Genomic DNA, 22,920 nt, shown 5'->3' on the forward strand with positions numbered 1-22,920 from the left:
GCTAAGTTACGTGGGAGAATTCCATTTCTAGTTTATTGAAGCTCTCATTATGATTTGTGTCTTGTGTCTTCCTATAAAGAATTTTCTATTTTTTATGACAATTTGATTATATCTTAGTATAGCCTGGTTTGGATTGGATCTTATTGGAGATCTTGGACCTTCCTATACCTGAGTATTTTTTTTTTAATCATTTCACAGATATGGAAAGTTTTCTGATATTTTAAAAAAATAATTCTCCTTTATCTTTTTCTCATTTCTAATGCCTATAAATATGTAAATTATCTATTTTGAGAAATTCATAAATCCTGTAAGCTTTCATTGTTTCCTCCATTGTTTTCTATGAACCTTTATTTTTAATTTCACAGATTATTTCTTCTCCATCAGTTTGCTGTTGAGTTTTGCTACTGAAATTTTAATTTTACTCTTTGTATTTTTTCAGCTCCAGAACGTTTTAAGTTTTGTAAAAATTAATATCAGTCTCTTAAATTTCTCATTTTAGTCATTTTTTTCTGAATTTTGTTTAATTATTTCTCTGCATCTTAACATTTACTGAGCTTTCTTAAAACAATTTTGAATTTTTCTTGTTAGGAATTTTATTCATCTCCATTGTAGCATAGGTCAGCTCAGAAAGTACTGTGTTCTTCTGGTGATGTTATATCTCCTTGTTTTTTTCACATTCTTCTGTTCATGCGTATGCATTTGATGGGCCAGTCACCACTGCAGAAAGACTTTGTCTTGTGGGGTTGTGAGACATGAGAGCACTCACAGCTTTATCTGGCACCAGTGAGTAGAGCTCTAATACTGAGGTCATTGTTGATGAATATTTTAGCAGTCCCTAATGACCAACACTGAGGATTTCCTCAGTGGTTACATGGGTTGTTGTGGCCCTCAGTGGTGATCGATTCCAATGATCCTTTGATGTCTTTTGAAAGAAATTTTAATTGAGCTTAGAATCTATCTAAGCTTAATGTATCTAATTCTCAATTATAATAAAGCTGTAGGTTTCAGTACCAGAGTAAAGTGGCAATGCTAGATTTTCTGTATCTTGTGTCTGAAAGATAGACACCAGTTATTGGCTAAAATGTGTTGTGGTTACCCTTGTCTCCATTTGGTTCTTAGGTACTGTTTTACCTGAGAGAAGGCCAAGTTCTAGGAAAAATATTTTTTTTTCTTAAAGAAAGAGAGGACAAGTCTCAAAAGAATGATGGTCTTGAAGACCAGAACAAAACGTAACAAAAAGAAAAACAGAGCAAGGAAATCTGTGTCTAGAGGTAAACATAGGAGAGGTAGAAACATAAGCTGGGAGCTCTCCCAGAATCCTTTCCATTCTTCTCTGGTCCCTATCAAAACTTTCTCCTGTGTGTCCAGTAATTTTTCTACCATCACCCCTATCCTCTGCCTGTCCTATTTCCTGCTGTTTAAAGTTGTATTAGGAATTTCTGAAAGTCAGTCATGTCCAAACTGCTTCACAGAGAAATTCAGATAACTATTATAGGGACACTGCTTACCCATTCCATTGGCCAAAGAAAGGAATATTCTAAGAGCAGATTACAGAGTATGATCAAAGCATATGTGTGCAACTAAGATATTTGGTGTGTGTCTGTGTGTGTTATAAGACAGAATTATTTGTATTCTTAAGCCAGACACTGGTGGCTCATGCCTGTAATCCTAGCTATTCAAGAAGCTGAGATTTGGGGATAGTGGTTCAAAACTAACTCAGACAGAAAAGTCCGTGAGAATCTTATCCAATTAACCACCCAAAAGCCAGAAGTGGAGATGTAGCTCAAATGGTAAAGCTTAGGCTTGAGCAAAGAAGTTCAGAGACAGCACCCAGGCCCTGAATATAAGCTACAAGACCAGTACACACACAATTCAGATTTTTGTTGAGTAATAACAAGATCCCTTTTTTTTTTTTTTTGTCAGTTGTGGGGCCTGAACTCTGGGCCTGGGCACTGTCCCTCATCTCTTCAGCTCAAGTCTAGCACTCTACCACTTGAGCCACAGCACCACTTCCTGCTTTTTCTGCTTATGTGGTGCTGAAGAATCGAACCCAGTGCCTCATGCATTCAAGGCAAACACTGTACCACTGAGCTACCTTCCCAGCCCCTAGAAATTTTAAGTGCTTAAAAAGTGGCATGTGAGTGAGCATAGGAGGCCCTGAGTTCAATCGCCAGTAACCACATACACAAAAAAACACACAAATTTTAAGGCAGATGCTGGTAGCTCTTGCTTGTAATCCTACCTTCTTAAGAGGCCAAAACCATGGTTCAAAGCGACCCTGGGCAGAAAAGCTTATGAGAGTCAAATACTGGACTCAAAATACTGAACTGGAGGTATGGCCAGTACAGGCATATATGTGCATGTGTACATGAGCACACAGATGAAAGAAAAAAAGTGATATGTCTCAATATTGTACTTTTTCTCGTATTAATTATTGGTGACTTCAGTATTCATGTACATTCTTCAAACTGCTTGGCCTCTCCTTACAGTAATGTCCTCTTTTCCCTATCCCTTAACCACTTATTCCCTCGTCACATCTGTGATCTTGTCACTAGCAATCACTGCAGCTCCTTCCTGATATCAGCCTCAGTCCACTTTACTCTCTGACCATCACCTCTTCCCTTTGCAGGGTTTTATTTCTCCATATGTCCGCACTTCTCTCCTTTTGTAGTTCAACTGGTTACTTCCTTGCAGTGTTCTGAATACCCTTGGCCCCATTCAGATTTAGTGTACTGACTTTACAAAATCACTACCTATGTTCAGTACAATTCCTAGTCACATTAATGTGGTTAAAAATACTCCCACTGCAAGTGGATGATGATGCTGTGCAGTCATTGATTCAATCCCCTTGTAGGCAGTGATATTTTGTACCCTCTTCCCTGGCCCTAAAGTCTGTTCCTCCTGTTCTTGCTTCTTAGTTTACAATGGGATTGAAGCCACTGGAAGAATCTATGCATTCCATCAATAGCTACCAACCATGTGCCTGTGATAAAGAGCATTCACCTAAACCATAGTATCCAATATCATTATAATAGAAGCTGTGTTTGGTTCAGGAGGTTTTTATTTTTATTATTTTTGCCAGGCCTGGGGCTTGAACTCAGGGCCTGAGCATTGTCCCTGAGCTGCTTTTGCTTCCAGCATTTTTTGTTTATGTGGTGCTGAGAACACAGGGCTTCATGCATGCTAGGCAAGCATTCTGCCACTAAGCCACATTCCCAGCCAGAATTTTTATTTTTTATTGTTATTAATAGTTGTAGAGAGGGTTACAGTTCCCTAAGTCAGGTTATGGGTACAGTGCTTCTTGGTCAATGTCACCCTTTCCCTTTGCTCACCCATTTCCCCCCTCCTGTTCTTACCTATGAGATACATAGTTCATTTTGTATATAGTGTACATTGAATACAGTGGTTGCATTTGCTCACCCTTTCTCCATTTCTGTGTCAGGAGCATTTTTTGGCAAGGTAAAACCTCACCTCAGCTGTTTGGCTGGCAGCAGGAACTCCTGCAGCTCAACTCTGTACTTGTTCCACAGACTCTACTCCATCTTCATCTCAGCTCCCAGCTCTGTCCTAACCAAAGCATTATTTCCAGAGCAGTATGTGTTGTACTTCTAACATTCCCTGATGCAACCTTCTTTCAGCTAACTTCTGGCCTGGACAATTTTTTGTGTTTTTTTTTTTCATTTTCTTTTTTTTTTTTATTGTGAAAATACTGTACAGAGGGGTTACAATTACATGGGCAAGATAATGAGTACATTTCTTATCAAGCATTGTAGCCTGCTCCTTTGCTCCTTTGTTTTCCCATCCCTTCCCATCCTCCCCCTGCCCCCCTCAATCCTCCTGCCCACCCCACCCCCCGCCCATGCACCAAAGTTGTAAAGTTCGTTTTCGACGTAACAACTTGTACATCTCATTGTTGTAATGGGTCCAAAACAATTTGTTTTTCCCCTCCCCCTCCACAAATTATACTGACATGAAATACAGTGAAAGCAGGGGTTATACTGTGGGGGAGGGCCATACAAAGCAACAAAGAAACAATCTTATAAATGTGTTAGAAACAATCACATGAAAGAAAAAAAAACATTTGAATACCTATCTTAGGGTTCATTTCCCTAACATCACCTTATCTGACCTTTTCTGCTTGACTCAGACATATACTAGATATTGCAAGTAAGGGATACCATGGGATCTATGTTTCTTTGGGTGGCCTGGACAGTTATTCCTGGTACCAATGACATTTTTTTGAATGTTCTGCTGTGAAGTTGTATTGGTTTTAAGTTACATGTGCAAACCTGTTTTCCCTTAGGCCTTGTTATTGTTTATTAATTTTCTTTTCTTTCTTTTTTTTTTGGTCGGGTCGTGGGCCTGAACTCTGGGCCTGGGCGCTGTCCCTCAGCTCTTCAGCTCAAGGCTAGCGCTCTACCACTTGAGCCACAGTGCCACTTCTGGCTTTTTTCTTTTTGCTTGTGTGGTGCTGAGGAATCGAACCCAGGGCCTCAGGCATGCAAGGCAAGCACTCTACCACTGAGCCACCTTCCCAGCCCCTGTGTTATTAATTTTCTATGAGTTTATGTTACAAAATAACATAATGCATGTGGCTTGAACAAGCAAAACCCCCAGAAATGTATTACTTCATGATTTTGTAGGTTCAAAGCCCAAGATCAAGTGTTGGCTGTGTTGTGCTCCCTTTGAAGGTGCTGGGGAAGACCAGTTCCCTGTTCTCTGGTAGTTCATTGGGCTGTGACAGTGTGACTAATGGAGTTCTCCCTGTATGTATATGTCATCTTTACATTTTCTCCTTTTATAAAGGCACAGTGTAGTGCTGCTGCAAGTTCTCAGCTCCAGGTACATGAGAACGTAATTTGGGACAAGTGAAAGGAAAGGGAAGACATAGTAAGGATGGTGGTCATGCTTTATTCAAAACTGTCCACTGACTGAGCAGTGACACAGATTAACAGAATTCATCTTGTCCTCCAGTGGTGCATGTTTATAATATCACTAGACAAAAGCATCTGGATACAATATACCTCAAGATTACCTAAGGTATCACATATGTACATAATTCAATTTTACATGAATATGCTGAATCACACTCTTATAAAAGTGCAGCGTCAGGATACTCCAGAATTTAGGATGAGTGATCCTAAATAGCTCCGTTTTCCTACACATACCAATCATGCTAGATTTGAAGTACCACCCTAATCCCATGGGAGCTCAACTAATTACACCAGCCACGAGACTGTTTCCAAAGAAGATCAGATTTACTACTACTGGGGGATTAGGTCCTTGACATAACTTTTTAGGGGAATTTAATTCATATCAAAACAGATATGGTACAATTTTGCAGAATAAAATTTTTAGGAACACATATATTACATTATATATGGCAGAGCAATGTGTACTTCCCCTCCTGTTTGTATGATGACTGTCTCTTCAAGTCTTAGAAGAATGATTCTCTCCTGAGTCCTCATTCTCCACGGACTCTTTTTTACCTTAAAAATATTCTCTCACCAGGCGCCATTGGCTCACGCCTGTAATCCTATCTATTCAGGAGGCTGAGATCTGAGGATTGTGGTTCAAAGCCAGCCAGGATGGGAAAGTCCGTGAGACTTATTTCTAATTAACCAGAAAACCAGAAGTGGTGCTGTTGCTCAAGTGGCAGAGCGCTAGCCTTGAGCTGAAGAGCTGAGGGATAGTGCCTGGGCCCAGAGTTCAAGCCTCATAACCAACCAAAAAAAAAAAAAAAAAAAGATCTCTCTTCTGACATCCTATCATGTTGTACTAACTATTCTTTTCCCTTGTATTTAGTCAGATTTTAAATGTTAATACTCTGGTCCAAGTCTTCAGACTTACATATTGTAAGGACCAATGGACAGACTTCATTTTATGTTAGATTTGATCATTTCATCAGTAGCATTTGACATAATTGGTTGCTTTCTCATTTGTGTGGAGCTTGAACTCAGGGCTGTCCTTGGGTTTTTGCTCAAGGCTAGCAGTCTACCACTTGAGCCATAGCTCCACTTCCAGCTTTTTGGTGGTTAATTGGAGATAAGAGTTTCACACACTTTATTGTCCAGGATGGCTTCAAACTGTAATCCTCAGATCTCATCCTCCTCAATAGCTAGGATTACAAGTGTGAGCCACCTGCGCCTGGCAGCCCTTGTTTTCTGTGTTTTTGAAACATAGTGTCTCTATGTAGCCTAGACTGCCCCAGTATTGTGTACATAATATTATTTATGAAAAATTAATTTAGGTGCAAACATACCAGATACTTAACATTTTGTGAGTATTTTGACCAAGTGCACACACACACTCACACACACACACACACACACACACACATTACATTTCATCCTTACAACAACCCTTTGGGTTAGATACTCTCCAATTTTATATCTGTGTAAAAAAGGACTCATAGGCACTGAATCTATAAAATTACCTGTATAGTCAGAATTTGAACCTGTGTGTATCTTACTCCAAGATTCATATCCTTTTTATCTGTGCTGGTACTGGGACTTCAACTTGGGACCTGGGCACTGTTCATAAACTTTTTTTGCATAAGGCTGGTGCTCTTATCACTTGAGCCACACCTCCTCCACTTCTGGTTTTTTGATGGTTAATTGAAGATAAAAGAGCCTTACAGATTTGCCTGCCCAGACTAGTTTCAAATTGTGATTCTCAGATCTCAGCCTCCTGAATACGTAGGATTACAATCACGAGTCACCAGTGCCTGGCAAGATTTATACTCTTACTCATTCTGTTAAACAACCTTTTGGTCAGGTGCCGGTGGCTTGCACCTGTAATCCTAACTACTCAGGAAGCTGAGATCTGAGGATCACAGTTCGAATCCAGCCTGGGCAGGAAAGTCTGTGAGACTCTTATCTCCAATTAACTACTCAGAAAAAGCCAGAAGTGGCGCTGTGGCTGTAGTGGTAGAGCACTAGCCTTGAGCATAAGCAGGCTCAGGGATAGCACCCAGGCCCTGAGTTCAAGCCCTAGGACTGGCAAGAATAAAACAACTTGAAAAGTAGGTCCTAAAAACATTTTTTTTAGGAACTGGTAGTTGAATGCAGTTGACCACAAGAGCCAGAAGAAAGAAAGGTGACAAAAATAAAGTCCTAGGCTTGCATAGAACCCTAAATGGGCAGTGGTTGATTACATAATGACCCTAAAGAAGTTTAAAACAGGGTCTCTCTCTCTCTCTCTCTCATAGAAACAAGCAACTTTTGTAATCAGAGGATTCCAGACACTTATAAAAATTAGTAGTACTTCAGGATAGTCATGTGTATATTTTACTGAATTGAAAAATCAGACTATTGGATTAAAGTAAGACAGAAAATCATTCATTTAAATGTTTAAGTTATTTAAGGCCCATGTGTATTCTGTAGATTGGAGTAATAACTGTGAACAAGATGAGTATCAAAGCCCATGTGTATTCTGTAGATTGGAGTAATAACTGAACAAGATGAGTAAGATGTATACTTTTGAAGAACTCAAAATTAGAGATTAGACCAGATTATTCAGGGCCTTATAGTCATGTTAAGAAATGTAAGAGTCATTTGAATTTCGTTCAAACTGTGATGGGAAGCCATGGGTAGAATTTATGAAGGGTGGAAATGGTGCTGTGGCTCAAGTAGTAGAGCACTAGCCTTGAGCTGAAGAGCTCAGGGACAGTGCCCAGGCTCAGAGTTCAAGCCCCATGACCGACAAAACAAAAAGAGTGATGACTTTACCTGGCATGTTGTGAAAGGATCCTTCTAGCTGTTACGTTGGGGATTTTTCATGAATGTAGGGATGAGCAGAAGCAGGAGGTGGGTTAGTAAGATATTGAAGTAGTTTGGATAAGAATTGATAGTACTTGGGCAAAGATGATAGCAATGAAGATGGAGAAAAATTGTAGACAGGTTTTGAAGATAGAGTTAATGAACAGTTCTCGATGAATTTGGTATGAAGAATAAGGGGGAGTAAGGAATTAAGTATAATTTCAAAGTTTCTGTTAAAGCAAGCCTGTGGATGTTGGAAGAAATAACTAGAGAGGAAGATTGGAGTGGAGGGAGTACATTTGATAGCTTTTAATTTTGGTATTGAAAATTTTAAGTTTGAAATGTTTATGGTTGTGTGTTGTAGACAATTGGTTGTATTGGTATTATGCTCAGAAGAGTGGGCTGGAGTCCTTGCAGTAACTGAGTCATGGTTTAGATGAGATTGTTTGGGCAAGGGGAAATGCAGGAGAGCAAATGATGGAGTTCCATAGACAGAACCAAGAGCGCCAACTTCCTGTGAGGCTTAGTGACGGAAATTGTCCACCAGTAAATCTGAACTTACTGCCACATTGTGATACTACTGCTCTACTCTCCTAAGTTTTCTTTCCCTTTTTTGTGTGCTGCAAATTTAGCTGTTTCTCAGTAAAGACTAAAGAATAATACTCTATATTAATCTGTCAGTAATGACTTCTGGGGCCATTTCTTTCCTAGGATCTAGAAGCTGCTCATGAATTTTGAGGGTGTTTGCACCAGAACTTAATGGATGTGAGGAAGCCATCCATGCAGCTATCCCAGGAAAGAAGTATAGACAGCAGGAAGAGCAAGTATCAAGGCCCCAGAGGTGGGAACATGCTTGATATATTTGAAAAACAAGAAAGGAGACTATAGCTGGAATAAAATGAACAAGTTGTTAGCAGTAAGAAATGAAGTTACAGAGGTTATGAAATGAAGCAGGGTTCTTCGTTCCACTAGAAGGAGTTTGTGTTTTAGCCTGGGTAAAATGGATAACTACTGAAGAATTATGAGTAGGCAATTGCTTATAACTAATGCCTTATTGAGGTCTTTCAGGCTGCTGGAGAACAGACTGTGGTAGGGAGGTACATTAAGAGTGGCTGCAGGGACCTTAGCTATCAAAATAACCCAGTAACAAGTGATAGGTAGCTAACACTGGTGTGTTAACAGTGAGAATGTGGAAAAATCAGATTTTGGTTATACTTTTAAGGTGACTTCTGCATAAATTCAGATTATATGTGGACTACAAAAGGATGAAGTCAAGGATGAAGAGTGCAAGTGTTTTGGCAGGAATATATAGAATGACAAAGCTGCGATTTACTGGGAGAAGTGGGCTTTAAGCGGAACACATTGGAGAGAAAGATTGGGAATTTGATCTGGGACATGTTAAATTGTGACACTTAAATGGATACCTGGCACCTGTGAGTCACATAGCTACTTGGTAGCCTGAGATGGGGAGGATTGCAATTCCAGACCAGCCTTGGCAGAAAAGTCTTTAGGAGTCCATAATCAATAGAAGCTGGATCTGGCAGCAAATACCTGTCATCTTAGCTGTGGATTAATGAATGTCCAAGTACAAGCCTGAGCAAGAAGTAAGCACCCATCTCAAAAATAACCGGAGCAAGATTCTGAAAAGAGCTACAACACACACTGAGTATCACAGTCCACATAATCAACCATTTTACTAAATACAAGCATATTTTCATTCACATACAGCTAAATAAAGAATTTTCACATTTCATTACAGTGCATGACAATGAGGAAAAGTATATAGTACAGTTTGTTCTGGAAGATAAGACAATCTAATCCAACATGCAGTTGTGGTCTTTGTTACAAGTTAATCTTTTCTTTACCTATGTAGTAAAATAACTTCTAAGTTTTATCCTTAGTATTATATTAACATCTGATTTTTTCACACTTATTTTCTAAAACTCAATGCAGTGACATCACTGAATTCTACTAAAATGACTTTTAAAATTTGTAGAATTTATTCAAATAATTAAGTTCAGCCACCTCTGCTGTATCTATGCTGAATAGTTTTAAACCTGCTTTAAAAATGCCAGAAATAGGAAAGTATATAATGTATTTTAATCAAGAAAACTATAGAGATTTTGTTTCTGTCCTTTTATTTTTTTGAATGGATAAGAATCTAGCCAACTTTCATTTAAGTACTAATCCTGCTTTGAGAATCTTCTACACATAAGTATACTAGTTGAAAGTTTGTGTTGACTCAATTAACCATTTTTTATACTTACTTTCTATAAACAAGAAGCTGGCATTTTAATTATTTCACCCAAGCCAGGTTGTGGGAAGTGGATATAGAGAAAGTGATCAGCTCATTTGTAGTTGGTGATGTAAATTGGTGCAAGGTGGTTTGCTTATCCAATCTGGGACACAAATGGCGAAATGATCTTTCATATTTTTGTTATTTTGCTTTCTTATTCTGGCTGAAGCAGATTCAGTCACATTAATGCACGTTATTACAAAGCAATGTGTCAGTTTTTAGGTTTTCCTACCACAATGGATATGAGAAACCTGACTAAATCAGAGTATTTTCTTACTGTGAAAAGTATGGCTTTGGCTAGCTGAACTGGCTACCGTCCGAAAAATTAGTTTTAAGCATCACTCTCTTCAAGAAGATAACAGAACCTTTGAGCCAGTCATTCCAATTTTCTTTTACTTGGTTAGCTGCCTGTTCACCTGAGAATTAAGAGCTGACTCTCTAGGGTAGACAGGAACCCAGTGTTTGGTACATGGCAGACAAGTGGCCAAGGTCATTGTGGTGTGAGTATTTTATCCCCATTGCTATATTTAGTTCCTTTCAATAAAATGCCCATTGTGTTTCAGTGATAAGAACTCTTAGAGCTCACACGATTTGAATGTGTTTTTAGTTGTGTGATGAATCACCTGTGTGAAGCCCTGTTGTCATTAATACCTGAATAAGTTTTACCTTTGATTCATCCCCAAGTTCCTTCAGGATTATAGTGGACTTCTGATCCATAAGGAAAACATATCCTAGCATGTAAAGAACATTTATTCATGGGCATGTGTCTTCCAATGCTAACAAATTAATAATTTACTGATCTGACAGCATGATGACAGTGACAAGAACTCAGAATCAGGCAGGAACCCTTGACAACTTGGCCAAGTGTGTCCTGGCTTTTAGCTTACTATTCTGTAAAATGGAGACAAAAACGTCACAGGCCTATTAAATATGATCAAATAAGTAGAGCAAGCAAGTGGGATGTGTTTTTAAGGGTCACAGTGCCTCCTGTTGGGCAACCAATCAGTACAGGACAGCTGAGCAAGGGTTTTTCAAAGGGCTGTGAAAACAATCCCGATGTTGTTATTGTCAAGGAGCAGGCATGGTGCTTACTTCCAGATTGCAGAGAAATCCCAGGAAGAGTCAAAGGGGAAAGGGTTTGGCATTGGGGTTACACTGTTTCTTTCTTCTATTTCTATGGTAATTTGCATGAGATAATTTCTTTCTTGCAGCTGGTAGCTCTGTCATAACAGTGTATATCTTTTCGAATGTGGTAACTGTGAATCGCCTCCCCTTTTCACATTTAGATCATTTTGACTAGAATGCCAGACCTTGAAAGGGCTTTAGCATTTACTAAAGGGGCTGATCATGCCCCTTGTTTACAGGTGAGCTGTTAGAAGCCAAACATTTTACTTGGGATATTCTCATTAAATATGTTGATCTCATATTCTTTTTAGTTATGGTAGTTATCCCCCTTTACACATTTCTCTATGTTCATGACCCGTGAGTGATCTGAAATATCAAGGAACAGTTGTTCTGTCTGTAGGTATGTTTTCCTGGAACCTAGCTTCTCAAACTCCAGACCCTTAACATGTAGTCCACAAAGGGCACATGTAGCAGCCACTGCCAAGCCTGGGCCACAAAAGTGTGTGGCCTAGCTCATGCTAGCAATTCAGTCCTCCAGTCACAGTACCCAGTCTCCCCCATCCACCTGCACCTGAGCCTGTCAGAGCCAGCCCCCCCACCCCCACCCCAGGAAGGAGACTCACTTGGTATTCAATGGTTGAGTTCTCTTCAGTCACATAAGGATTCTATTTATTTTGATAACTTTTAAGTTTAAATGGGAGAGCATGTTTTCAAAATAAAAGGGCTGACTAGCACAAACATCTCCTCTCTGATTTGACAACCTCTTCTGAAGAGTGAACCACATTTGGTACGAATCCACTCTTCACGCCTTCCCAGCCCTCCTGGATTGTAATCTCCCCCCTTTTAACCAGCTCATATATGTCTCTTGTCAGATCTGTGAAGGCTTTCTCCACATTAATGGCATCCCGGGCTGACGTCTCAATGTACTTCATGCCATATGCAGCAGCCAGTTTCTCGGCCTCGTGGCGAGTCACTTGCCTCTGTGTATCCAGGTCACACTTGTGACCCACCAGAACAAATACAATTTGGTAGGGCTGAACATGTACTTTGGTCTCTTCTAACCACTCATGGACATTCTGGAAGGACCTGCGGTTGGTAATGTCAAATAAGAGAAGACCACCTACTGAGTTCCTGTAGTAGGCGCGAGTGATGGATCTAAAACACAAGAAAAAAGTAAAGAATAAAGGTCATGCCAAAACTTCTGTGCACCAATGATTCCAGTGTATTCTAGAGTTCTTGATTACCAATACACTCCTTGAGAAAAACTTTTTCTTTTCTTTTTAAACAAGATAATACACATGCCATTCAATAATAATGAGGACATATGAGCTTTCCATTGGGTAAAATTTCCAGACAGCATTTTCTAGAAATGAATGCTTATGAACTTTCAGGCATTTTCCTTTTATTCAGCCTTGGACAGTGATCCTGGGAGATGACTGTGTTCTGTTTCCTGCTTTAAGGCAGAATCAGAACTTACTCTTCCATTCCCAAAACTAGACAACTGACGGGATTCCTCTTCTGCAAAATAACATACCTAAGTCACAAGGGTTATCATGAAGGAAAATGAAATAATCAGTGCTAAACCTGTTCTATGACACAGAAAATTAATTACAAATGCCAGTAATTGAAACACTATTTCAGAAATAAAAATGAATTTGATAGTTAGTAGAAATTATTTATACCTATATAGGTATCATGCAACATACTCTTTTTTGTTTTCTCTCATTATCCATTTCTTTGTTTCTATTTATTATCTAACAATGGTTCTTTATCTTTTCATGAGAGAAAAAACACTTTTTTCTCTTTATATACACAGACACACATTGTGTGTGTGTGTGTGTGTATGTGGGTACTGTACTTCTCCAATAGAAGAAACCTCACCTATCAACTTCCTGACTTGACAAGCTTCACTGTGTATGCTATGGTACTTTGCTTAGAGTATAAGAGCTTATTATAGGTATACAACTATTTGCCTCTGTAAACATTTGCTTTTAGACTATTCTATTTTTTAGCTGTGTCTATTTTTATTTTTTATTTTTGTGTCTATTTTTAGAATTTCTGTCTTCTTAAATGAATAAGATAATGAGTGGCTTAGGAAAAATGGTCAAATGTTAATAGAAAAAAACATTCTACAGAGAATTGTAGTCCAAGCTAGATGATGGTAAAGACAGATTTTACAAATGAGTCCAAATCTTAAGAATGCCCCAGGGAATGAAGAATTGTAGAGGTGTACCACAAAATTCAATATGAACAAAGAAAGATTCTGATTTGTGAAAATCTTTTTTTTTTTTTGCCAGTCCTGGGACTTGAACTGAAGACCTAGGTGCTGTCCCTGAGCTTCTTTTGCTCATGGCTAGCGCTCTACCACTTGAGCCACAGTGCCACTTAAGGCCAGGGCTTCATTCATGCTAGGCAAGCACTCAACCACTAAGCCACATTCCCAGTCCATGAAAATCTTTTTTGTGGGGCTGGGAAGGTGGCTCAGTGGTAGAGCGCTTGCCTTGCATGCCTGAGGCCCTGGGTTCGATTCCTCAGCACCACACAAGCAAAAAGAAAAAAGCCAGAAGTGGCGCTGTGGCTCAAGTGGTAGAGTGCTAGCCTTGAGCTGAAGAGCTGAGGGACAGCGCCCAGGCCCAGAGTTTAGGCCCCACGACTAGACTCCCCCCAAAAAATCTTTGTGTGTGTGTGTGTGTGTGTGTGTGTGTGTGTGTGGTACTGTTTGAAGATCAAGGAAGCACACATTGCTAGGCAGGTACTTTACCACTATTTGACCTTTTGTGCTTTAGTTATTTATTGAATAAGGTCTTGAGGTTTTGTCTAGGCCAGCCTGAACTTCAATTCTTCCGTGTAGCCGAGGTGACAGATATCAAACACCATGCCCAGCTGGTTGGTTGTGATGAGTTCTTACCAAATTTTTGTCTGGGCTGGCTTCAAACTGTGATCCTTTCTACCTTTGCCTCTTAAGTAGCTGGGATTACTGTAGGCTTTAGCCCCTTCACCCAACTAATTTTTTAAAAATCTGACTTAAGAAATCAGTTAAGCAAGCTATGGATGCTGATAAATTATTTCATTGGTGATTTGTATTTGTTAAAGCCCTTTCTGAGTACAGAAAATTAAATCTGTATTACAAAGCTAAGGCACAGCACAGAGGCTGTAGTTCAAGTCCCTAGTACTGGCATAAATAAATAAATATTTTTTTAAAAATTAAAAAATAAAAGTACATATTTTCAAAATAATAAAGCTAAACTTCCCTAAATAAAAAAAAAACTATTTTAAAGTGAAAAGGTACATTTTAAACTAGGAAAATATCTTGGAACATACAGAAAGAAAAAGGTTTACATCCTATTTTCGCTTTTACCTTTTCTTGTTGTTTTGTTTTTTGAGACAGAGTATCACTAGGTAGCCTAGGTTGGCCTCAATCTCAAGACCTTCCTGCCTCAGGCTGGGAGGGATATATTACCCAACCTAGTGATGGGGTTAATATTCTTAATGTGTAAATAACTCCTACAACCCAACATTTCCCAATAAATAATGATGAATGAATATGAAGAGGATATTCATACAGATTCTAACAAACATACATAGATACCTATCTTCACTTAACAGACATGGAACCACAAGTTCATAGCAGATGTCAGCACAAAGTTAAGTGACAAAACTTTGTCTATAGAAAACTTGTTTGTTATTATCTCTTCTCCCTCCTCCTCTTCAAATACCTAGACAATATCTTCTGTGCTCAAGTAGTGTCCAATAAATAACCATATTAATTATAAACTTGAGACACTGAGTCCTTTTGATATGGTTCTTGCTGATCTGACTCTAGTTCAGATTGTTGTCTGCAAAGTTTTCTGTGTACACTCTGTTCTGTCTCCCTTCTGGCTTGTTGTTTCTTATCTCCAGATAGATACATTTCCTCCCTTTGCTTGGGCCTCACTTTTTCCAGTTAATCCTCCATCCTCCATATTCATACATATAATTCCAAGTAAAACATGCTACAAAGGAAAAAGCAAAGGATTGTCAGAGAAAAATAAACATTGATTATGCATTATGTGGCAAGTGTCACAGTAGGGAGTGGCATACAAATACAAACAAGACACTCTGGTGTAATTATGTATCTATTCTCCCACCCCTACACACTACACTGGCATTGAAGTTCCAAAAGGAGACGGACTCCTGCTTTGATTACAAGGGTTTCTCTTGTATGTGTCTTCACTGTATGCAGAAACAAGTTTAGTGTCTGGTACATAGCACATGATTGCTGATTACAAGAAGGAATGCATTTCTTCTTCACTATCTGACTAGCTCCTTTATGTTAAGGCATATGTTAGCATACATACACAGAGAGATACAAAAACGACAATATCCTACCTTCCTACCTACCTACCTACTTTCCTATCTCTAGCTGCCAGTTATGTTGGGATAGCTTGGAAGCCTTTTGGCGAGTATGTAACATAGGGTCTGAGATTGATGAATTGTAATGGCAATCAGTTCTAGTTTGTTTATTAGTCCTAAAGGGTCAGGTTGATGGAGGTGTAGTGCAGGCAATGTGTGTTAATTAATGGCCTTCCCCGCCTCGGCGCTTCTTCCCCTACACCAAACTCAACGTGAGCTTGGGCAGAAGCCCAGACCCTTGGTGGTCACCCCTGTAAGGCGATTGGAATCAGACAGTACTCTCTCCCCAGGGATTTGCAGGGGTTGTGCATACCCCGAAGACCCTCCCGCTGCTGTCGGGCCCAGGCTGCGCTCCCACCTGAACCTCTCTTGACCCGCAGTATCCCAGATCTGGAGCTTGATGCGTTTTCCTGGCTCGATCTCCACCAAGCGGGAGAAAAAATCTACCCCCACGGTGGGGTCTGAAACCGGAGCAAAGCGGCCCTCCGTGAAGCGGCGGATCAGGCAGGACTTGCCCACCGTGGAATCCCCGATGACAATGAGCCGGAACTGGTACAGCCAGATGGCTTCCATGGCAGCAGCTAGGCAAATCTCCTTGGCCCACGCCTGGGGCGGCGGGAGGGGGCGCCCCACCAAGGCCTTGGAGAGCGTGGCTTAGCCCTGATCTAGCTCGGCCGACGGTGCATCACTGGCCTGGGAGCCGGAAGCAAGGTAGGCCCAAGCGCTGGGAGCGGTAAGGGAGGGATGCTGTGCTCGCAAAGGTGATGAAATGGCAGCAGCTTCAGCACCACGCACTCTGACTCATCACTGAAAACCGGGTTACTGTAATTCTCTGCTTAGACGCGACACTGGAGGCGCCGCACTGTCTGTAAGAGTAGCGCACACAAAAAAGGATGGGAGAACCGTGCCTCCAAATCACCTCACTCACTCCACTTAATTTTTTTTTCTGTTGTTTAAATTGCAAGTGTCGTTTCTTTTCATTAAAATCAGACAATATACACAAGAGGTCCATAAGTGCATATTTGTCTACACGTGATATGTTTTCATATTCTCATAAACATGCAGCTTATCATTTATGCATACCCATATGCATTCAATACTGTTCGTGTCTATGAAAATTGGTTCAAACCAGACCTTAATCTCAGAATTGCTTTTTGCAACGAAAGCATCGTAGACATCTCTCCATTTCCAAATCATTTTCTTTTTCCATAACGATATTGCAATAAAGACATATTTAAGTATAGCCACTCATACTTTCTATGAGCTACAGTCTTAAAATAGAGGTCAGAAAATGAAAGAATGAGTTAATCTTAGTGGGCATGGATATTATGCTTTCCAAATATAGTTATTTCCAATTCTAGCCAGAAATTCACAAAACACCATCTCTCTGCATTATTTCAAGCATATTTTATCTTTTCTTCTTCTTTTCCTTCATTTCTTGTTTCTTTCCTTCATTTCTCCTCCCTCCCTCCCTCCCTCCCTCATCTCTCCCTTCCTCCCTTCCTTCCTTCCTTCCTTCCTTCCTTCCTTCCTTCCTTCCTTCCTTCCTTCCTTCCTTCCTTCCCTCCCTTTCTTGCTTGCTCACTTTCTTGCTTGCTTACTTTCTTGCTTGCTTGCTTGCTTGCTTTTGTGCCTGGGCCCAGTCTCTGAGATTTTTTTGCTCAAGGCTAGTGCTCCACCACTTAACTCACAGCTTCATTTCTGGTTTTCTAAAAATGGTTCATTGGAGATGAATGTCATGAACTTTCCTACCTGGACTGGCTTTGAACTGTGATCCTCACATACCAGCCACCTAAGTAACTAGGATTAACAGCCATGAGCCACTGATGCATATCTTTTTTAAATTCCTGCCAATCTGATATAGTTAAATAGAATATACTTTATTGCCTTATTATACATTTCTCTGTCCGCTAATAAGGCTAGCACCATGTCTTGTACATTGTACATTTGCATTTCCTCTTCTGAAAATTGGCTCTTGTTCTTTTTGTTGCTTTGTTTTGTCCTTGGTTCCAGGCTTTCAAGTCAGTGCTTCCATTTCATGCCTGACACTCTACCACTTGAGCCACATCTCCAGCCTGGCATTTTACAGGTTAATGCAGATGGACCCTGGCAGACTTTGTCCAAGCTGGCTTTGAAACAAGATCTTCCCATTTCAGCCTCTTGAGTAACTAGGATTACAGGCATCAGCCAGCAGTGCCTGGTTTTACCCTTTGTAATTTGTTGTATATAGCACTTCCTCTTTGTTTCATTCAATTTTTTTTATTTTCTAGAAATAGCTTTATTAGCATATAAATTCAAATACCACACTATTTACCCATTTAAAGTGGATGGCTCAATTGTTTTAGTATACTTACATGTATATGCTACCCTCCTCAGTTGACTTTAGAACTTCTTGGTCCTCTCAAAGTAACATACAACTTTGTCATCTCCCCCCCACCTCTCTCTCTCTCTCTCTCTCTCTCTCTCTCATCTTTCCAATTTCTGCAACCATTCATGTTCTTTCTGTTTCTATGGATTTCTTTATTCTCGATATTTCATGTAGGTGAGATTATAAAATATGTGAATTTTTGTGATTGACTGCTTTCAGTTAGCTAGTCACAAATGAGTATAATATTTCCAAGGTCCATTCATCTTGTAGCAGGTACTAATACATTGGTCTCTTTTTATTTGCGCATTTAAAAATAAATACTTGAACATATTGTATCATTTTTAGACAGACTTTTTCTTATGATTATTTCCTACACAATATAGTATAACAAACTACATGGCATTTACATTGTAGGTATTACACATAATGTAGAGTTGACTTTACCCATATAAGTCAATGTGCAAAATACTATCACTGATGATAACATTTGAAGGGGACTCTGGAACCAATCCCTCCAACATAATGAAAGACAACAGTACTTCATTATTTTTATGGCTGAAAAATCCAGATAGATCACATTTTTCATTCACCCATCAATAAGCATTTGGATTTTTCCACCTTGTGGTTTTTGTAAATAGGTCTGCTGGAAGTGGCACTGTAGCTCAAGTGGTAGAGCGCTTGCTTTGAGCTGAAGAGCTGAGGGACAGCACCCAAGCCCAGAGTTCAAGCCCCACAACCGACCAAAAAAAATTAATTAAAAAATATAAATAAATAGGTCTGCTATGAGCATTCATCACAATTTTTGTCTTGAACACCTGTTCTAATTTCTTTTGGATGCTGAGGAAAGCCTGGACTGTTTTCCACAGTGGTTTTGCTATTTTGAATTCCCACTTGCAGTTGTATGAGGATTCTAATGTCTTCTGTAACATTATTTGACTTTTGGATCATTGTCATTATCTGACAATCTAGCCATCCTAGGGGTTTGAAGTGAATTCTAATTCTAGTCTGATTTTCATTTCCCAAATGATTGAAGATGTCAAGAATGTTTTCAATTCTTATTGGCCATTTATACATTTTCCTTGGAGATATAGTGACCTAGATTATTGCTCTTTTTTTTTTTTTTTTTGGTCGGTCATGGGGCTTGAACTCTGGGCCTGGGCGCTGTCCCTCAGCTCTTCAGCTCAAGGCGAGCGCTCTACCAATTGAGCTACAGTGCCACTTCCGGTTTTCTGGTGGTTTATTGGAGATAGGAGTCTCACGGTCTCTCCTGCTCGGGCTGGCTTTGAACCGCGGTCCTCAGATCTCAGCCTCCTAAGTAGCTAGGATTACAGGGGTGAGCCACCAGCGCCCGGCGATTATTGCTCATTTGTAGATTATTAGTTTGTGTATTATTGAGCTGTAAGCTCTTTCTGTATTCTAAATAGAAGTCCCTTATTAGATATATGATTTCCAAACACTTTCTTCCATTCTGTGTTCTTTTCACTTTCTTGAAGCTGTCTTTTGAAATACAAAGTTTTTTTTTTTTTTTTTTTTTTTTGCCAGTTTTGGGGCTTGAACTCAGGGCCTGGGCACTGTCCCCAAGCTTCTTTTTGCTCAAGGCTAGCACTCTACCACTTGAGCCACAGCACCACTTCTGACTTTTTCTGTTTATGTAGTACTGAGAAATCAAACCCAGGGCTTCATGCATGATGTTAAGCAAGCACTCTACCACTAAGTCACATTCCCAGTGCTGAAATCCAAAAATTTGAATTTTGATGAAGTACAATTTATCTACAGATGGTTTCCAATTTCACAATGGCAAAAGCAACACACATTTAATAGAAACTATACTTCAAACTGAATTCTGTCCTTTTCCTGAGATAGCAAAATGCAAGCATATAAAAATGCAGCTGACTTTGTGTACTGAGTCTATATCCTCCAACACTGTTTTAACTCTCTTGTTTATCCTAATAGTTTTTGAGTGTGTTTTTTTGCCAGTCCTGGTGCTTGAACTCAGGTCCTGGGCACTGTCCCTGAACTTCTTTTGTTCAAGGCTAACACTCTACCACTAGAGCTACAGCAGCACTTCTGGCTTTTTCTGTGTATGTGGTACTGAGGAATTGAACCCAGGGCTTCATGCATGCTAGGCAAGCACTCTACTACTAAGCCACATTTCCAGTCCTTGAGTGTATTCTTTATGATTTTGTAAGATACTTTCTTGGATATATGGAGAATATATATATATATATAGTTTGGTTTGTTTTTCATTATATCAATGTGACATTTACATTTGTTGATTTTTAGATACTGAAATAACTTTGAGTCCTTAGGATAAATCCACCTTGGTCATGATATATAATTTTTTAATGTTTCTGATTCAGATTAGCTTGTATTTTTGAGGATTTCTACTTCCATATAAAAAGATTTATTGGTCTGGTGTGTGTGTGTGCGTGTGTGTGTGTGTGTGTGTGTGTGTGTGTGTGTGTGTGTGTGTGTTGGTCGTGGGGCTTGAACTTCTGGACCTGGGCATTGTCCCTGAGCTCTTCAGCCAGAGCTCTACCACTTGAGCCATGGGGTCACTTCCTGGTGGTTAATTGGAAATAAGGGTCTCACAGACTTTCCTGGTCAGGCTGATTTTGAACTGTGATCCTCAGATCTCAGCTTCCTGAGTAGTTAGGATTACAGGTGTGAGCCACCAGCACCCGGCTGTAGTTTTCTTACATTGTAATATTATTGGTTTTAGTGCCAAGGTAATTCTGACCTCATAAAATGAATTAGAAGGCTGGTGCTGGTGGCTCAGTCCTGTAATCCTAGTTACTCATGAGGCTGAGATCTGAGGATCATAGTTTGAAGCAGTTCAAAGCCAGCCTGAGGAGAAAAGCCACGAAACTCTTACCTCAAATAAAACTACAAAAAAGAGCCAGATTTGTAGCTGTGGCTCAAGAGATAGAATCCTAGCCATGAGCAAAAGAAGCTCAAGGACAGCACCCCAGGCCCGGAGTTGAAGCTCCAGGGCTAGTACCAAAAACAAACAGAAAAAATAGTAAGGATTTATTTTTATTATAATATATTCAAAGTAGGGAAAAATGGAGAACAGAAACATTCTCTGCTCCTCATACAGAAAACGAGAGTTAAATACTACTGCTTTTGTAGGTTTTTGGTGTTTTGGACTTTTTGTTGTTGCTGCTGTTGTTGTTGTTTGTTTGTGCCAGTCCTCAGGCTTACACTCAGGGTCAGGACACTGTCCCCGAGTGTTTTTTGGTCATGACTACTGCTCTATCACTTGGGCTACAGTTTCACTTCTGGCTTTTTGAGTGCCTAATTGGAGATAAGAGTCTCATGGACTTTCCTGCTTGGGCTGGCTTTGAATCGCGATCCTCCAATCTCAGTCTCCTGAGTAGCTAGGATATCAAACATAAGCCACTGGTGTCTAGCACTAAATGGTTATTTTTAAAGGTAGTTTTTTGCCAGTTTCAATAGAGCAATAGGCCAACCAAGTGATTCTGCTGCTCTGCTAGAAGTCTACTTTGCACTAATTATTTACATATAAGGGAAGATTAGCCATTTGTGTGTTCCATGGGCCCCAAATATTTTCTCCATGTTTATAATTCAGGTTTTGAACTTTAAATACTGGTTTTGTTCAAATACAACAAAACCTTTAAAGGTCTTTAGCTAAATGTGAGCTTTATGCTTCTACTTTTTTTTTATCTTGCTGAAGAATTTTCTCTTTTCCTTTTTTTCTTTCTTTTCCTTTCCTTTCCTCCCCTTCTCCCTTTCCTTATTTCATTCCTCCCCTTTTTCTTTCCTTCCTTTGCTTCCTTTCTTTATTTCTTCTTTTCCTACTCTTTTCTTTTTTTTTTAGTGGTCTGGGTATGAAACCCAAGTCTTCATTGATGCTAGCAAACACTATCACTGAGCTATGTCCCCAGGCCTAATTCATTTATTTGAATAAAAGTGTTTTATCAAATATTTTATTATCTTTACTTGTGAATATCCTTTTTATAGTTAATTCACCCTTTTTATTTTAGTATTTTTTGTGAGAAGGGAGAATAGCTATGTTTTTCAGATAGATAGCCAGCTATATTATATTTTATTAAATATGCCATCTTCCATTTATTACTCTATTATTCTATGTTATCCATCCATCCATTCATTCACTCACTCATTCAACAAATATTCCTGGAATACCTACACTGTGCTTTGGATATTCTTTTCCTTCAAGGAGATGGATCTTGCATTCTAGGAGTACCTTTATTTTCTGGTACTAGGGCTTGAAGTTAGGGTCTTATACTTGCTCAGCTTGCTTGCTTGGCTGGCACTCTACCACTTGGTCCACACTGTAAGCATTTTTTCCTTTATGCACGTTATTTTGGAGATGGAGTCTTAAGGGTTTTTCTCCCAGAGCGGGCTTTTTTTTTTGTTGGTCATGGGGCTTGAACTCTGGGCCTGGACACTGTCCCTCAGCTCTTCAGCTCAAGGCTAGCCCTCTACCACTTAAGCCACAGCACCACTCCTGGTTTTCTGGTGGTTAATTGGAGATAAGTCTCATGGTCTTTCCTGCCCGGGCTGGCTTTAAACTGTGATCCTCAGATCTCAGCTTCCTGAGTAGCTAGGATTACAGGTGTGAGCCACTAGCACCTGGCTGGAGCTGCCTTTAAATCACAATAATCTGGAACTCAATCCCCTGAGTAGCCAAGATTACATGCATGAGTCACTAATAAGCTCTAGGAATATCTTTTTAATGAGTTTATTAGCCACACTATAATCAACAGTTACTGAGGAAGTTAGACCTTCTATGATCAATAGATCTTCCAGTCAAATATTCTAAGTTAAAAATCTGAATTAATAAATCATTTGTGGGCTGAGAAGGTGGTTCAGTGGTAGAGTGCTTGCCTCGTATGCATAAAGCCTGGGTTCGATTCCTCAGCATCACATAAGCAGAAAAAGCCAGAAGTGGTGCTGTGGCTCAAGTGGTAGAGTTCTAGCCTTGAGCTGAAGAA

At 39.7% G+C, this 22,920-nt stretch overlaps 1 protein-coding gene across 1 annotated transcript; it reads right to left on the minus strand.

Moving 5' to 3' along the window:
- Nucleotides 1-9,429: 9,429 nt before the first annotated feature.
- Nucleotides 9,430-16,495, minus strand: Rab39b (RAB39B, member RAS oncogene family). Its single transcript, XM_042667497.1, has 2 exons — nucleotides 15,932-16,495; nucleotides 9,430-12,336 (listed from the first exon to the last, which is right to left on the minus strand). The coding sequence occupies exons 1-2, from the start codon at nucleotides 16,144-16,146 to the stop codon at nucleotides 11,910-11,912; spliced, it is 642 nt and encodes a 213-aa protein (XP_042523431.1). The 5' UTR covers nucleotides 16,147-16,495; the 3' UTR covers nucleotides 9,430-11,909.
- Between the last annotated feature and the right edge of the window lie 6,425 nt (nucleotides 16,496-22,920).

Source organism: Dipodomys spectabilis, unplaced genomic scaffold (assembly GCF_019054845.1).
Source record: "Dipodomys spectabilis isolate Male_0828 unplaced genomic scaffold, ASM1905484v1 ptg000411l, whole genome shotgun sequence".
Lineage (NCBI taxonomy): Eukaryota > Metazoa > Chordata > Mammalia > Rodentia > Heteromyidae > Dipodomys > Dipodomys spectabilis.